The sequence below is a fragment of the Thermobia domestica genome, chromosome 15 (assembly GCF_964235325.1).
Source record: "Thermobia domestica chromosome 15, izTheDome1.hap1.1, whole genome shotgun sequence".
Taxonomy (NCBI): Eukaryota; Metazoa; Arthropoda; class Insecta; order Zygentoma; family Lepismatidae; genus Thermobia; species Thermobia domestica.
In genome coordinates this window covers 170308334-170327645 of record NC_137468.1, presented here as the reverse complement: position 1 = coordinate 170327645, position 19312 = coordinate 170308334, and the positions used below count along the sequence as shown (strand labels likewise).

Below are 19312 nucleotides of genomic sequence, written 5' to 3'. Positions count from 1 at the left end.
TTAATATAGCAGAAATGACACAAGCATGTCCCCAAACTACTGACCATCGTGAACAAAGGTCAAACTCGTCGTAAACGAAGCAGCATATTGAGGTGGTGTTTCCACACATCAACTACTACATGTTCCAAAAATACTGACCATCGAGGTCAAAGGTCAAAAACTCGGAAACGGAGCCACATATAATTGATCATCAACTACTACAAGTTTCAAAAATAATGATCATCGAGGTCAAAGGAGTTTCAGTACGAGGCAGAGGATGAAACTATGAAGATCCACAGGATAGATTTTTATTACAAAGTTCTAGACATAGACCTAATTGTGTTAGCTTTAAGAGAAAGGTTTCAGCAACTTAAACATCACAGCAAGTATTACGATATAGCCTAAGTAATCTTAAAGATATATTACCTGGACTTTTGTCTGAACTTGCCAGCATTTTGGCTACTGGACTCACGTACTCGTTCTCTTTTGTGACCTACTGCGCAAAGAAAATCTACATCCTATATCAAACTCGGGACATGGGGGTTTTCGAACATGCCACACTTATTTTACCTGGGTCTTATATATGTCACTTAAAAGCCAATCACTCGTAAATGAAGCAACATATTGAGGTGCTGTTTCTACACAAATACTTAAAACCCAATCACTCGAAAACGTAGCGACATATTGAGGTGGTGTTTCCACACTTAGTAAAGAGTATGGACTATTTAACATAGCACAGATTACATAAGAGTCGTTCTCTTTAACATAGCAAAGCACACACACACACTCAAACACACACATTTTCTTTTACGGAGGTAGCTACCCCAACACTCTTGGGTTCGGCAATGGCGGAGTTAAATATTAGCCTTTTTAGCAGAGTTTAAAAAAAATAAAAACACCATTTAACAAGTCTGGTTTACGGAGAACTTAATCTCGCGCCAGTGACCATCATCATCATCATACTCTCATAAATGAATAAAGCATAATATCGTTAGCATCAATAGTGGTGAGTGAGAATTTGTTCAAGAAATCGCGTAGTGAATAACCAGACGCACGACATGCTACATATAGAAAACAATAATGTCCACAAAATTCAGATAAATCACCTTGAATAAGTCTATTATTCCATGTATAATACAGACAGTTTCGTTTTAAAAACCTTATATGATGTTGTGTATAGGGAGGTATACCATAGCTATCGAAATACTCTCCCACACGCACATTAGATATATAAACAGCAGCCCAATATTCACCAGACTTATCACTAGAATGTGTATTTATAATTATGGCTGCTGGAAATGTATGAATAAACAGAGGTAACTCATCAGCAGCATATACACCAATAAAATGATTTTTAGGCAGATTTTGTTGTAGTGCCTCATAAAGTTCAGTTGTATTTAACATTTTAATTACATATATTTTTCTCTGGAAATCAATTTCTAATTCTGAGGAGAATTCACCATAAATAATTGCTGTTACAGGAGATGGCAGTGCTTCTTTAAAATGAACCTCTAAACGTACACTTCCTTGCCCTTGTGGATTAGTATGATATGCAGCACTAGCACTAGAATCGAGGGTTAAATCAAACACCAGTAGAGTATTACCATTAGGATATTCGGCAAGTGAAATATCATTACCTTGATTAGAATAATAAATACCTGAACCTGTAAATAACGTGGAATATGCCTGTATATATAGCTTATTATCAAAATCAGGTTGTAGTGCTTTGGATGGTACAGGCGTTCCATTAACATACAATGTAAAAAATGACATACTAAAATGTTGAAAATTGAACGGATTTTTTTGATAAGTACCATTGAAAGCAGTATTAGTAAAAAACCCAATAATAATACGTTTAGGGACTATGCATGAAAACAGATCTGGAAGTGTACTATCCATAATTCCTTGTGGTAAAGTTTCTGTCTTCACCTGCACTTTTGTAATAGGATATTTTCTTCTAAATTTAAGATTTTGTAATACTTTATTTTGTGCTATTTTAACTGCTGGTGATACATCAACCTTTTTCACAAGCAATGTTGCATCTGTAATTACTTTTCCATCTTTCTGTAATTACTTTTCCAAGTAACTTTTCCATCAGCATTTGCGTCACCCATTAGACAAAATGCAGGTTTACCTGGAATTAGTTTAATGCGCAGTTGTAGACCATTCAGGAAAAATTTCTCCTGATTCAATATATCAGCGTGAATATAACCCAATAATTCAAATGACTGACTTAAAGTAGTGAGAAGAAAACGTTGTTTAAATCCTACATTACCATCGGATACACTGTCCATATGCCCTGCAGTATCTTTAAACCACATTGATGTTTGAAGATGCGTTGATTTAGCATTAGCATTATAATTTAGTAGTTTTTCCATATACGGTCGATATGGATATGTATGTGAAGAGTAGGAAATGAGTTGATTATTTAAACATAATTGCATTTCACTGAACATTGCATTGAGAAAATCATTTACAGGACCGATTTTCTTATCGGCAGAAGTTAAATTAGAACCATCTGATTTAGTAATTTTACCTTTAAAATATAACATTGTGTGCGGTAAGTCCATATAGTCATCCCCATGACCGGGAACAACAAATTCTATTGGTGCATTATCAGATATTGAAGCCACATTCTTGTATGGAATTATTTTCTTACCTATAATACTAGTTTGAGTGAGTAAACCAGCAAATAAATCTGATTCTGATTTCATACTCTCACACTGCATTTTTCTCTTTTTCTTACTATTAATATTCACACAAGTTAAAATTTACGATACCGTATTACGTTTGCGAAAATGTAATTTTACACATACACTGCGATGTTGAAAAGGAAGTGGATTACCTGTACTATCTCTTAAATCAATAATAATTTGATCAAATTGTTTCTGTTGCACGGGGACATAATGAGGATTGTCAAAAATATGTACATTATTAATACCATACTCTGTAATATTTTTATTTATAATACGTAACAATAGAGCTATAGTATCGCCTACCATTTGTGGTTCTACAATATCACTGTAAATATTGTAAGGATCCCCACGTTGCCGTACCAGGCAATAACCACGTGTGAACTACATGTGTTGATAATAAACACAAACAAACAGACGACGTTCCCGAAGAGGAGTCGATCACCATCGCCAACAGTCGGAAGGACGAGTACCCACGATGGTAGCCGACAAGACAGAATAAAAAGGATCTGCACACCTCGACCAACATCAATCTCCCCGGATTGATCACAACACCTAAAACCCCTCTCACGACGCTTGGTCACCGAGAGGTACCATCCTTATACCCACGACGCTTGGTCACCGGGTTTATTTCCTCTTTCTCACGACGCACGGTCACCGAGAGAGATACCTAATCTACACCCCTCTCACGACGCTTGGTCACCGAGAGTACCTCACCTCAAAGCCCACGACGCTTGGTCACCGGGCTCCCATCTAATCTTACCTAATATTAGTGGAATTTCTTATTATTTGTGTACATAAACATTTTATAATAAAAGGTGAACGGAAAAGTCCAAATCTCGAGTACATTTATTGCTCTACCCGAGAAATCTTTACATTGTAGATGCGTCGGTGTCTATTTGTAGACACTAAAAGGACTTTCCTACGGGACCCTCTTTTTATTAACGAAAGCACGGACTTAAAATCTTTTTAACATACAGTATAAGTGTTACTAAAAGCAGGATCATATAAAAGATAGTATCCGTATTCTCATAAATACTCTCATTACTCTTAACGGTAGATTGATTCGTTACAGGCTGGCAGGTATTTATGCCGAGAACTAGATCTGGGAAAAATACATATAAAGAATGTGATAACAATATGGCAGAATCAGGCTCCCGTATACCTCTTAATATTCCTCACTTAACTAGATATTCTGGTCACAGTACAGACGATCCCGATCGATTTTTCATGCTGCTTGATTATTTGGCTTTACTTCAGGCTTGGACCCCCGAAAAGAAGAAAGAAATTCTTCCTATGTATCTACAGGACGTAGCTCTCGACTTTGTCTTACAATTGCAAAATCTAAATCAATTCTACACACTAAATTACGAACAGCTGAAAAACAAATTAGTTTCTCTGTCCCGCCCAAATATACCAGCGTATAAGGCGGAATTAGAGATTTTCCAAATTCAACAAAACGAAAATGAATCGGTCGATTCATATTTCTTAAGGAAATTGAGGGCTATCAGACAGCTGATGCCAGAGGCTTCAGAGGAACAGAAAATTCATTTTCTTTCGTTAGGACTACAACGAAATTCGCTGCAAAAGATAGCGTTATAATCCTTTCCAACAATCCAGCGGCTGCAGGAACGACTCCATGAACTGGAAAAAGCTCAAGATCTCATGCAAAAGAGGAATTATGTAGAATTGTCACAGGCAATTCATTCTTTAATCGGCCAACCTAACTGCCCCTCACCACTCCCTTCGTACGACCATTAAAGCCAAACGAATTCTAATTCATACATGCCAACCTATGCACAACAGCCAACCTCTACTGTGCATCACACCCAACCTGCTCCTAGTTATACGCAATCGATACCTTCTGCACCTCCATCGCAGAATATCTTCCCTCCTCAGTCAACTTCCTCTGTACCTGAAGTTTCGAATACTCACCCCCACCAAAGTCAAAACCCGCCCTCACAACCTCCTCACACGGACCTTACCAAATTAGCAAATCAAATGGCCGAGTTATCGGTAATGGTGGCACAGAACGCCATGAAAACCAATTATAGGCGTAACAACGAAGGAAAAATTCGTAAAGGAAACGGACAAAAAGCGGATGCGAAGAATAGCAATAAAGGAAATAACGGTGATAGAAAAAAGAACAATTTTGTAAAGGGCGACAAATTATCAGTCTGCTCAATTTGTTACAAGAAGAACCACGGAGCATCCACCTGTTGGAATAATCCAAAAACATCCAACCAGCTAAACGCATAGATGGGCTCGCAGGCCAAAGTCAAGCCTCGCGGGCCATTTCCGAAAAGTCGGCGCGGGCCACACAGACATCACCACAATTAAAATGTGTTGGCATTCAAGAAGAGCAGGCAACAGCGGAAACTCTTAAGGACACGGACGCGAATTTTTTCACCTAGACAACCAATAATGATTATCGTGAACATGTTAAGCTGGAAATAGAATATAATAAAGTGTTACTCAATATTAATATAAATATAAACAGTCTACCAGCTATAATAGATACGGGTTCTAGTCTTAGTCTATGGTCAAGAAGGGATGTACCCCCAAAATGTACGCTAATACCATTTCAAACTCGTATCAAGGGCATTGCCAATAAAGTTCTAACTTTAAAAGAAATAGCTTTAATTAAATTTAAAATTGGCACCACTACCTTCTCACATTACTTCCGCATCATAGATGCTGACTTTAATCCGATTTTTGGGAATGACATTCTCACAAGACTTTTCTCTCAAATAGACTTGGAGAATAAATCCATATCATTATACAGAAAACCTAGGAAAGCTACGTTTCCAATGGAAAAGCAAGAATCGGAAGAAATGTCACGAGACACAACGCACTCTTTGCACTTGCAAAGGAATGCAAACGTCATCACAGCAAGTAAAGTTACAATTCCAGCGAAATCACATTTCTACTTTCCTGTATCGATTCAAAGAGAAACAATTCATGACGCTGCATTTTACATTACTCCATTGCAATTATTGTTAGACCGATACGGCTTACAGGCAATAACCATGAGAATACCGAGTAACGACCTCACATTACTCATTTCCAATCCCACGTCACGAATAATAACATTAAATAAAGGTACACCAGTGGCGTATACAGAGGAGGGCGTGGAAGAATTTTCATTTGCAATAGAAGAAGACGATAAGAAAGCGCATTAATTTCGTACTCAAGAAGAGATAAAGGAAAGACTAAGGCAAACTGCTAAATCTTTTAACATTAACCTTTTTTATATAAATCCGGATTTACCAGAATACCAGCGAATAGCTGTAACCAATTTATTGTATAAATACAGGGATGTGTTTTCATACAGCCCAGAGGATATAGGCTATCTTAGAGGATATGAACACAAAATTCGTATAGATAAAAGTGCGTCATTCCATCACCGATCCCCACCAACTCCATTAGGGATAAGAGATCAAATTGATAAGCAGATACAACAGCTGTTAGATGCAAAAATCATAACGGAGACGCAGACTAGTAATTTCTCCTCACCTTTAATTGCAATCAAAAAGCCAAACAGTTCAGATTTCAGGCTTGTATTGAACCTCCAGACATACAAAAGTTATAAATTCCTTAGATGCGTAATGGGTCATTGTTCCTCTTCCCAATCTTTGACTATAGTAATTACAATGCTACTAGACGGCTTACCTAAACGCATAACCAATTTCGCAGATGACATCGTCATCGGTTCCTATACGTGGGAACAACAATTTTCAGATTTGGAGCTTTTATTTCAAAACTTAAGGAAACATGACTTCCGAGCCAACCCCAAGGAGACGCACCTGTTATATAGAGAACTCCCAGTACTAGGATTCCTTGTATCCGGAGAGAAGATAAGCATCTCACCAAAAATCGCAAAGAAGATCAAGAATTTTAACGACCAAACGACCAACGACCAAACGCATACTTAAGAGCTTTATTGGCCTATGCTCTTATTTATGAGTCATATCAAGGACTTCACGACCAAAATAGAACCTTTCCAGCAACTTCTTTCTAAAAATGCCAAATTTTAATGGACAGAAAAACATGACGAATTATTTGAGAAGTTGAAAGAAGACATTTTGAATGCCCCTTCTCTCTATCATTTCGACGAAAAGCTAGAGATAAGGCTATACACAGATGCATCCTCTCACCAGATTGGATAGCTATTAGCTTGTTTTGATCCCAAAACTAACGAAGAAAGAATCGTTTCCTATTGTAGCAGACGTCTAACAAAAACTGAGATCAAGAGCTTAGTATGGCGAAAAGAACTGTACGGTATTATATATGCTTTATGCAAATTTAGATATTTCTTACTCAATCGTAAATTTAAATTGTTTACAGACGCAAAATGTCTAACCTCTTTACGTAGTCACCCGGACAGAGTAGGGAAATACACTCGCTATAGACTTTTCTTAGCTGACTATAACTTCGATATCTGTCAAATCGAAGGGAAGAAACATCCGGCTGATATCATCAGCCGCTTAGAGCAGAATAGCAGTGATATTTCAGAACCCATGGAACCACATCAGGCAATAGAAGATCTACATGCATACAGATCCAATTCTCTAGAGGAACCCATTCTCCAAATAGAATACTCAGGATCTTTGAAGAACTTACGATAAGGGCAGCGTAAGGATGACGCATACACTGATATTATAACACTTTTAGACGGGGGAGAACCGGCAAAAAGTTCCACCACGAGGGCAGCCAAATATTTTCGATTAAAAGAAAACATATTGTATCGTACACAAAAATATCCCGATCTTGGGCTACATCTTTTGTGCATCCCGAAAAGCTTGGCAGGACATTGGTTCGAGTCTATCCATAAAGACCCGTCAGCTCCCCATTTTGGGTTTTCTAAGACATATAAGACTGTCCTTAACAAATACTACATGCCAAACATGAAATCATACTTGGCATTCAGAATCAAGAACTGTAAGGAGTGCCAACTCCTGAAAAAACTACCCAGAAAACAACAAGGTGAACTTCTATACCACCCGATAGGCCATATAGGAGAACGATGGATGTTTGACGGCTTAGGTCCCTATCCGCACGAAGAAGGGAAACCAAAATATGTTTTAGTTGCCATCGAAACAAGTACACGTTATATAGTGACAAAGGCTGTTACTGGGATTACAGCAGATACAATTGAAAAATTCTTATTGGAAGAAATCATTCTGAAATTCGGCGCCTTTCGTTTCCTTCATCTGGACAGACATCCTGTGCACAGAGCGAAGAAACTTCAAAAACTAGCAGAGATATATAACTTTGAATTTAAGTTCTGCCCTGCTTTCAAACATCAAGACATAGGATTAGTCGAAGTTATGAACAAAACACTCCAGAATTCCTTAAAATTTTTCGTCCAACAAAATCACGAAACATGGCCAAAATTATTACCTCATATTACTTTTGGTTTAAATAGTTTCGCTCAATTAGGAACGAAGAAATCCAGCTTCTTTCTCATGTTTGGAAACGAACCCAGGACCATCAGCGATTGCAAACTACGTTTTACCCCTCAGCTACAGCTAGAACGGGAGCAACTCTTAAAACTTTGAGAAAAGACACGACATAACTTACTGAAGGCTCACGAACAACAAAAGGAGTACTTTGATAAAAGACATAAACAACAAACTTTTCATACTGGAGATAAAGTACTCATTTACTTTCCCTTACGAAGAATTGGAGAGTCATCACAATGGACCGATAGATACTGCGGACCGGCTACAATAATCTCAAAACTAAACAATAATCTCTATCGAGTTCGCATGCCCTATAATTTCAGGGAGAGAGAACAGAATATTTCCATCGACAGGATTAAGCCATTTCATGCCGCCGAAGAATACATATACAATGATAATGATGACATACGCACCAGCTAGGAAGAAGAAAAGAGAAGATAAGAAGAGAGAAAACCAAGATTATCATCCTCTCAGCAGATACAAACAAGCAACATGCGAAGCGCACTATTCATGTTTCAGGGGCAAAGAAGAAAAAAAAACAAAGAAATAAAACATGGAATAGAAGAAAGCAAGATACACCTTATGATACAGCTAACTATTGAAGTGACCATATCTAGCACGTACCTTAGTATTCAATTCGCAAGCGATCCCTTGTCTTTTTTCTCACTTATAATTCCTAACCAATCTGCATTCTGTCATATAAACAAGCATCCATACACACAATTTCCTTCAGAACAAAATGCAAGCCTGCATTTTCTTTCGACTTCGAGCGAACGAACTTCACAAGGCCAGCTATAACATTTTTATCTTCGCTTCTCTGCTGCGTATCATATAACTGTCCCTAACACATTAACCTACATATACAGAGCGTTCAGAAAATCAGGACTTTTGATTGGCAACCTTTTTTTCCGCCGTGACTACAATTCTCAAAGTACTGACTTTAGCCGTTCTCTAAGTATGTTCTGTCATCTATCAACTAGTACTAGCCAGAACTAGACCAATATTAGCAACTTTTGTATAATAGCAGCATATGACGTGCGAACTTCATAACATATACTGTGGACATTACTATCAGTGACGTAGTTATAACTATTAACTGTAATCTCCAGAGCTTCGACAGCCTATCCTTTGAGAGAAATGACGTGCCATACGGATCCTGCTTGGATTAAGAGGACAAACTGTCAGTGCTCAACTTCAACTTTCATTTTAAACTTATGTGATAATACCTCAAACAGTGATATCAGTGACCAGTGCTTTTTAACTTTCATTTGTGTTTCAGTGTTATAGTGTTTTCCAGTGTATAATGTGCCCAATGCAGATTCCATGCTGGCAAAAACACGAAAAAATAATCCAGTGGTTTATTTTTTTTCTACGCCCCGGGGATGTAAGGATCCCCACGTTGCCGTACCAGGCAATAACCACGTGTGAACTACATGTGTTGATAATAAACACAAACAAACAGACGACGTTCCCGAAGAGGAGTCGATCACCATCGCCAACAGTCGGAAGGACGAGTATCCACGATGGAAACCGACAAGGCAGAATAAAAAGGACCTGCACACCTCGACAAACATCAATCTTCCCGGATTGATCACAACACCTAAAACCCCTCTCACGACGCTTGGTCACCGAGAGGTACCATCCTTATACCCACGACGCCTGGTCACCGGGTTCCTTTCCTCTTTCTCACGTCTCACGGTCACCGAGAGAGAGATACCTAATCTACACCCCTCTCACGACGCTTGGTCACCCAGAGTACCTCACCGCAAAGCCCACGACGCTTGGTCACCGGGCTCCCACCTAATCTTACCGAATATTAGTGGAATTTCTTATTATTTGTGTACATAAACATTTTATAATAAAAGGTGAAGGGAAAAGTCCAAATCCCGAGTACATTCATTGCTCTACCCGAGAAATCTTTACAATATACATAAGCGTAGGTAGCGATTTTTGTAATTCACGTGGATAACGAGCATGATGCACAACTGCAATATGTTTTTGTTGTATATGATCAAAACCTAGTATTCTGGCTAGTTCAGGAGATAGGCGTACTTCTATAACCTTGTCCTGATCGTTTCTTACTCTACTGACTTCAATTCGTTTTACTGATGCTTTAACTTTTAATTGTAAATTTAATATATCACTTTTATGATTAATTTGAGATAGAATATCATCAACATTATAATAGTGTCCTGGTAAGATTTTAGTTATGTTCCAGCTTTTTGTATTCATAATACGGTAATAAATGTTATTAATATATTTGGAAACATTCTGAAATGAATTTATATAATGTACTTCAACAACTGCTGTCTCCCACTCACCTTTCTGTAGCACAAGTGGATGATATAGTTTGGTAGTATAACATGACACAGTATTTTGTGGAAAATACTCCATAGAACTGTTACTCGGTAATGTAAGATGAAAACTAGTACTCTGTTCCATATTAATCTAAAATATCACACTCCCTATTCCTTTTCTTCCTCTTATTATTTTTACCACCAGTCTGTGCAAAATGAACTTTTCTTCTCCTGCCTGATCCTTCCAATACTTGATTTGTTTTATTTTGAGCTTTACTTTTAAATTATTTTTAGCTTCCTGCCAACGTGATGTTAAAGCTTCGTTAATAGGTCTATTATAACCTAATACATCTCCAGCTACATTAATTCCTGTACGTAACAATTTTTTTCCGACAGTTTTTGTACCTTTTTTAATTAATGGAAATACACTTTGAAATAAACCACATAAAAAACTTCCAATACCATAGCCATCTTGATATGGCGCACCCCTATACACGTTATAACCAACTCTTGCTTGATGTGTATAGTATTTAAAGTATGGATCATTCATATTTCTTTCCTATATACAGAAATATAACATTTATTTAAAATATTGTATTGTGGTTAAATATTTTTAAATGTGACACAGGAATCCATGAATTAAAGGAAGGGGCTATCCCCGCCAACTAACAAGTATACGTTTACCTTTAACTTCTAAAATTTCGTCTATTTCATAAACTTTAGGCAGAGGCACTCCTTGTAATTCCTCTTCGTAAAATGTACCATCAATTACTTCACCATTTAAATCCTCCAGCACATAAACCACTTTCTTTTCCTTATGTATCACCTGTTTTATTTTAAATATTTCTACAGTCCACTTTTCTTTGTATACCTTTTCAAAATGCCGTTTTGCTTTTGTAATGCGTACAGTATCACCTTTTTTATATTTTGCGTTGTTAGTATGAGGCATCGGTTTTATTAATTTATTCCAAACTTGTTGAAAAGTGTCTTGTTTTACACTGGCGGGTGGTAATTAATGAGCTCTATGTGGTCTAGAATTATACGCCTGAGCAAGTTTCGATAGCACATCTATGTATCGGCAAGTCTTCTTTGCTGTAAAATATTTCCACATTCGTTCTTTAAGAGTTCGATTAAAACGTTCCACTACACTTGCCTTAATATCGCGGTTTTGTGTTGTGAAGAATTTAATACGTTACTTTTTTAAGTATAACTGAAGTGGTTTATTAACAAACTCTGTACCTTTATCTGTTTATAGACGTAAGGGTCTACGACGGGTAGATGCAAATATTCGCTTAAATGCTTTTATAATGTTTTCACCAGTTTTTGTACGTACAGGCACAGCCTATGCATAACGACTAAACAAATCAATCAGTGTAAAAATGTACCTGTAACCATCATTATATTTCTGCAGACTTTGCATATCGTTTAAATCAGCTTGCCACTGATCGTCAATATTGAACACTAAACAGGGATTACGTGGAATCTTTTTACGCACTGGCTTATGCAGCGTATAAGTCGGCTGTTCTTTTACCCACTGTTGCACCTTGTGTAAAGGAATTAATTTTTTCACAGCTCTCCATAATGTCGTAGCAGTTGAAAACGAGGCAGGGTGTGAAGGGCTATAATAAATATCGGCCAGCTTCTTCATATTTTATAATCACGCCACCTCTTGACAACTTTACGTTGACGTGGTGGCTCCTCCTCCTCCTCTTCTTCTTCTTCTTCTTCCTGTTTTGGATCAGCCACAGATGATGTCAGCTTACGTATATATTCTATACGCTAGGGTTATTTATATACTTTAAAGGTATATAGGATTTTGCTAACAGTACAGCAAAGGGTTCCCAACCTGTAGGGGGAATATTTTTCTTGCGACACCTAACAAAATCTTATATTAGATCTACTATATTAGCACCAGGAATTAATTTATTATAAATATTAACATTACCATTGTCATCCCAATGAATGTTGGAATTTTGTTTTAATATACGTAATAAAGGTCTTGCTTTACGCAGACAATTTTCGGTGAGAGTAGATAGTATTTCATCCTCCTCCTCGTCCTCCTCCTCCTTAGTACTAACACTAGTTGATGTTGTTGCAGTAGGTTTTTGCACAATGTGTAAATATTTTTGTAACATCTCTTTATATCGTATCCATTTTTCATCAACGCTCATATCTTTATTATTTAAAATATTATTCATCTCATAATCTAAATTAGATATTGTTTGATATTGGTGCAATTTTTCCGCCGAAATTAAAACAAGTTTTTGTGCATGCTGCATAATTATTTAATTAAACTAGATAGTATACCTCCAATAATTGTTGCAAGCAATGCAGTAAGAAACCCACCTTTTTGTACAATTATTCGTTTTTTCTTTTGTTTTAATGATGGACCTTTTTTCACTAAATACCTCAATTCCTTTTTATATCTTTTTAAATTATTTTTCTCTTTTTTATTTAACAGAACATTTATTTGTAATACGTTATAGGAATATTCACAAATAATGCGAATTAATTCGGGATCAGCATTTTGTAAAATTGCTTTGCGTACTTTAGGTTTTGCCTTTGCTAAAAGTTTTAGTAAATGTGCACTCTCTTTGCTAATCATTTTTTATATATTTGTACCTATTATACTAAATTTGAATATTAAAATATAAAAGTTATTGAGATTATTTTTTACTGGTACATAAACATAATTGTAAGAATCTGAGGGAAAAATTTTTGTTCGAACACTATGTTCGTCGGGAGTGCCCTGTTTTAAATCAAAAACCAAATAACTATGAGGTTCTCGAGTTGCGTCCTGATAGGCCTCCTGCACAAATTTTGTGTTACCATGATATAATTGGCGTGCTAGATAATTAATTTGAGCCTGGTCTCTGGGATTTTTAAACATATTATATAATGGCAATTTAATGATATGTCTCTCATACCTTTAGCTTGGTGAAAAATATTTTGCGTTATAAAAATAACACTTAAATTTCGGTGGTGGCTAACTTTAGTAAAAAAGTCAACAATTCGTGTATCACACTTTCGCATTAAATCATCAATGATTACAAGATGTGGGCCAGCTTGTGCTGAAAAATCATCTATTTTGGGGACCCCTTCTTTAAATGTACAACCTGATGATAGAGTTTCATACAGAGGTTGCCGCTCACCATAACACCATACTATATTTTTCCATTTTTCGGCATAATATTTTAAAAACTCTTTTACAAAATATGATTTACCACACCCAGTGGGACCAGCTATAATACAAGTAAATGGATGTTAAAACTCCATATTCTAATACACCACAAAATAATTATGAATATAATAACATTTTATTATTATGATTCAAAAATGTGAATACTTCTAGTGCAATGCGTTCAGACGGTAGATTGGTAGTAGTAGTAGTAGTAGTAGTAGTAAATTTTGGAATGGTAGTAGTAGTAGTATTAGTACTCTCTTTCGTACATGTTTGAGCATACTTTGTTACATCTTTACATAATTGAGAACAAGTAATTATGGCCTGCTGAATGCATGGCAAATAAAGCTGGAGTTTTCTCCATATATAAACAAAACATTACATGACCATTATTATCGTCATCTGACGAGAGAATAAAACACTGACGAATATCTTTAAGAGTATCTGACAATGATATTTCATAATTTTCACTAACTGTCTAGGCAATGAAGAATTTGTAACAGCATTAAAGTAGTTTTCAATATATAAATAATATGATAGAAAAGTATACCACTCATCAGGTGAAACACGAATACGATCATAGTAATTATGTAAAGTGATAATAGAAAATTCTCCCCCATCATCGTATGCTAGACCAACACATACCTCGATTTCATTAAAATAATAATAATGATTTAAAATTTGATTATCCATTTTTTACTCACCACTCTCTCTCTCTACTTAATTAAAAACTTTCGTTTCTACTAATACTGTATTTACCCTATTCGTTTTCTTTTATACTCGTATGAAATGTGTCAAAATTTTCCATTCGTTTTCTTTTACTAGCAGTAACCTGATAGATTTTATGCGACTCTGGCTTAGTAATCAATTTATAATCTCTAGTACGTACAATTTGTCGACCGAGAGGAACTCTAATAGGAGGTGAATTATTTAAAATCATATCTTTCATCTGTTCGAAGTTAACATATTTTAATGTTTTATTATTCATGGTGATTCTCTTTATTTTACATATTGTGTTTGTTTTACCATTAAGAGTGTTAACAACGGTATAGCCGTAACATTTGGGACCACCAGCACAAAATTCTTCGATATATGCATTCGGACCATATTCTGCTAACTCGTTCCTCAATTCCCCTAAATACACTCCTAGTTTTAACTGCGGCTCATCAGGTGATTGAGTGTAAATAATACTGTCGGTATCATAAGATAACACACGCTCGCCAAGTAAACCCAAATAATGAAATAACTCGAGGCGTGCGTGTGTCGTGGTGTATGCGGCGATTATCACGTTAATATTTTTAGCAGGAGCAATAACGCTCTCACTAACACTCTAGTTGAGCACACGGATTTTGTCGCCGATTGGAATACATGATTTAACTTCAATATTCGGATTTTTTAATTTATCGAAATACTCCTCGGAGTTTTAATGATTGCGATTTGCTCCACGTTTTCTCTTTGTGCGAACTTACCCCACAGGCTGTTTACCCCTAGCTTTGAAATTCGTTTCTTAGGTTTGTTGCGAATAATCCTTTCTCGGTCTAATTGGATACCCTCTTTCTCATAATACTCGTGTATGAAATGGTCTTTTTGTTGTTCAGTGACGCATCCTGCAGGCCAACCGTTACATTCAGTCTTGATCTTCATAAACAGGTTAATGTAGTCCGTGAAAAGACCACCCTCTTTCTTTTCTGCGTCATACATTACAACCTCATAGCTCCATACCTCATGTTTTTCGAGCACTCTGTATCCTTCCTCAACAGCTAACCGCACTTCGTCTACAACCCATACTCCAGACAAAGCTCCCTCCTCATCCGAATGCGTGCATTCTTCTTCATTAAGAGTGTCCGCCCATGCTCGGCATAAGGGGAATAATAACTTTTCACCACTCCGATAGGGCAGCACTGGGTGGTAGAGATTGTCCGGGGCTAATACCTTGCACTTTATTATTCCCTCAAATTCCGAAATATCAGGACACTCGCCATCCCCCACATAAATTTTCGGATAACCCACAGGATACACTGTTCAACAACGAAAATGTAAATTGAACAAAATCAGCTAATTCTTATTGATTTTGTGGTGCTGATCACGAATTTGAAAGTTATTTTCGAATATTAGCTCTACTTTTCGTTTTACAGGCATGTCTAATAATAACGCTTTAAAAATAAATATATTCGCTTCGTTTGGGGTAAAATGTTACACTGATCCGGCAACACTGGAGAAACTATATGAACGCTTGGTTTCATTGTGTTCCTTATCTCAGTAGTGTTCTGCGATTGTTAGAAAAGACAGGTTTAGTGCAGGGTTTTATGTGTGACGTTTGTGTAGTGCAGGACATAAAAATATAACTACAAGTACGCAAAAATACTGGTATTTCGAAGGTATATTTTTAAATAGTTGTCGGAACTATTTCAAGTGAAATTTTGAGGATTTCAATAAACAAAAATGAAGCGAAATTGTGTAAACAGTGCGGATAGCTTCTGCTACGTGTGTGGGGAAGTGACATTTTCCTCACAAAAGCAGACTATAACACCACTAATAAGAAAAGCCTATCAATATTACTTTGGTTGTAAAATTGGAGACCAAGATAAATCTTGGGCACCCCACATTGTGTGTAACACTTGTGCCAGCAATCTAAGAAATTGGATTAATGGGAAGAGGCGCTCAATGCCTTTTGCAGTGCTCATGATTTGAAGGGAGCCAAGCGACCACATCAGGGACTGTTATTTTTGTATGGTTCCTTCCGTCAAGAAGGGTATTTCCACGAAGAAGAAACGGGCCTTGATCTATCCTAACATTCCTTCTGCAATGCGCCCTGTTCCACATGGAGAAGGACTACCTGTTCCTGACCCACCTAAAGAATACGATCTTTTTTCTGATGATGATCAAGAAGTTGAATCTCCTGAATCAAGTACTTCGAAGGACTTACGTTTATTGTAGAAGAACCTCCATGTGAACCACATAGACTTACTCAAGAGGAACTAAATAATCTAATCAGAGACTTGGACTTCTCGGAAAGCAAAGCCGAAATTTTAGCGTTACGCTTAAAGCAAGGGAATTTATTGCAGGAAAAAATAAATATTTCAGTGTATCGGAATAGGGAGAAGATGTTCACTTCACTTTTTACTATGGAAGACACACTTGTGGCATGTACAGATGTAAATTGTCTCATGAGGACACTTAAAATTAATTACGAACCTACGGAGTGGAGGCTCTTTATAGATTCGTCCAAGGTGAGTTTAAAGTCAGTGCTTTTACATATTGGAAATAAACTTCCTTCAATTCCTGTAGGTTACGCAGTTCATATGAAGGAATCTTATGAAAACTTGAAACGTTTACTTCAAGCCATTAAATATTACGATATTCAGTGGCTCATTTGTGGTGACCTTAAAGTAATAGCACTGTTGCTAGGTATGCAGTTAGGGTATACAAAGTATTGTTGCTTTATATGTGAATGGGACAGTAGAGATCGTGGATCTCATTACCGCAAAAGTGATTGGAGTACCAGAGAAACTCTTCAGCCGGGTGTGATAAATGTGCAGCATGAACCACTGGTAGATCGTAACCGAATTTTGCTTCCCCCTCTTCATATTACATTAGGTCTTATGAAAAGTTTTGTTAAATAGCATGAACCAAGAGGATGAGGCCTATAAGTACCTAAGAGGACAATTCCCTCGATTAAGTGATGCCAAAGTTAAAGAGGGTGTTTTCATAGGGCCACAGATTAGGCAACTATTCAAAGATCACAAGTTCGACGAAATTCTCCAAGATGAGGAGAAAGCTGCGTGGGAAAGCTTGAAGAGTGTTTGTTCACAGTTCTTGGTAAGACACCGAGCAACAAATTACAAACAACTGGTAGGAAAGTTGTTATTGTGCTACGAAAATCTTGGTTGCAATATGTCTCTGAAACTCCACTTTCTTCATTCACATCTAGACTTCTTTCCCGAAGATTGTGGAGCAGTAAGTGACGAACATGGTGAGCGTTTCCATCAAGATATTGCAGCCATGGAGAAGAGATATGAGGGAAAGTGGAGTTCTAACATATTGGCCGACTACTGTTGGACTATTGCAAGGGATGCTCCAGATGTAACCTACAAAAAGCAAGCCAAGCGAAGACGCTGAAAATAAAATAAACATAATCCTGTACAAGGGATCACTTGAAACTTTTGTCTACATTGCAGTGTAGTTCTTGCACAAAAAGGTATTTGTACATATTTTTCATGTCTTGATGTTAATACTGATTTTATTACGGAATTGTTAATGTTTAACTTGACCACGGTTACTTTATTTTTTGTATCGCTGTGAAACTAGTATTTGCGCAATTTTGAAAAGGAAGTACAAGGGTATAGAAAGCTATAGTTAGGGTACTTCTTAAATCCCCAGCTTATCACACCACAGTACAATAGATAAAAAAAAGTGAAAAGTAGGTTTTTACAAGGATTTTGCTTAAATGTTCTATAAATATTAATACATTTGTATATATACAGCTACTGTTGCACAAGGGCGTTTTTTTCACAACCTGAGCTAAGAAAATTCTTCTATTATCATTTCCTTTCATATTATGCTTAAATGAATGTAAAAATCGCAATTTCAAAGAATTTACATACTTTCGATCAAAATTTGTTGAACAGTGATATTTTTTCACCTTATAACAATAAGGATAAGGGGAGATTATATCGGTATAGATGATACGTTCTCCCTCTTTCACCTTTTTGTAAAGTTTCATGGCGTCGACGCTGCCACCATACAGGGCATCCCGCGGATGAATTGGACATTTCTTAGCCATGCGGTGGTTTTTTACAAATATATTCACTGTCGGGTGTTCTTTCAGAAACTCGCGCCACTGGCATTCCCACATTTCATGCACTATATACCCCATCTCTTTTAATGTGTTAATTTTGTTTACAGTATTCTCATAACGCATATTAAAAGTAGTGTATGCATCGTTATATATGGTGTTATCACGACATGTGGGGTAACACTCGTGGCACCCGTGAAATAGACAACCCTGATACTCCCACACATGTTCTGCGCCATTATAGTGCGCGTAACCATCCACTTTATACTCACCATGCACCACAACCTCTCGTCCGTTACCAAAATGCTAGATTTGTGTTTTTATTCGGTTGGCCTCGTACACGAGCCACTGAACGGCACCGACATATTGCTTATCACGCCACCTGTACCCACTATGTGGGATAATACCAATGGTGTCTGTTCGCAAGAAATTTTTTCTATACATTAAATTGCACGCGCTGGCAATGCTTATACTTTTTAGGAACGGGTTGACACTCGATATAACTTCAAGTTCGTTCATAAATTTTATGTACGCATTGCGCAGCACGTTCACATCGTTTACACAGTATTTAATGAGTTGTTCTTTTAAAATGAAGCCCGTCTCTCCAAGTATTTCTTTTTCCTCATTATACCAACACAAAAACTTCTCTTTCTGTTTATTTTTTAAGCCTCCCACATCGTAATACTCAATTCTGGGTAAAGCACCCCTATACTCCTGATTAGCCTTTGTGTTGAATAAATGAGGGAAATGACTCTTCGAAACGGGCAAATCGAACGCGTCGTTTAATTTGGACAAAGGCATTGGTAAGAAATTTAGACTATCAATAAATTTTAAATATAAATATTCCATCGCTAAAATTTTCCACCCAAGCATAATTATTCGCGGCGTCCACTCTTTATCAA

The 19312-nt window shown here is 36.9% G+C and overlaps 1 protein-coding gene across 1 annotated transcript; it reads right to left on the bottom strand.

Moving 5' to 3' along the window:
- Positions 1 to 5114: 5114 nt before the first annotated feature.
- On the bottom strand, positions 5115 to 18491 carry LOC145671713 (uncharacterized). The gene is made up of 3 exons (XM_081740916.1): positions 18305 to 18491; positions 15085 to 15633; positions 5115 to 5119 (listed from the first exon to the last, which is right to left on the bottom strand). Exons 1-3 carry the CDS (start codon positions 18489 to 18491, stop codon positions 5115 to 5117), a joined length of 741 nt encoding a protein of 246 aa, XP_081597042.1.
- Between the last annotated feature and the right edge of the window lie 821 nt (positions 18492 to 19312).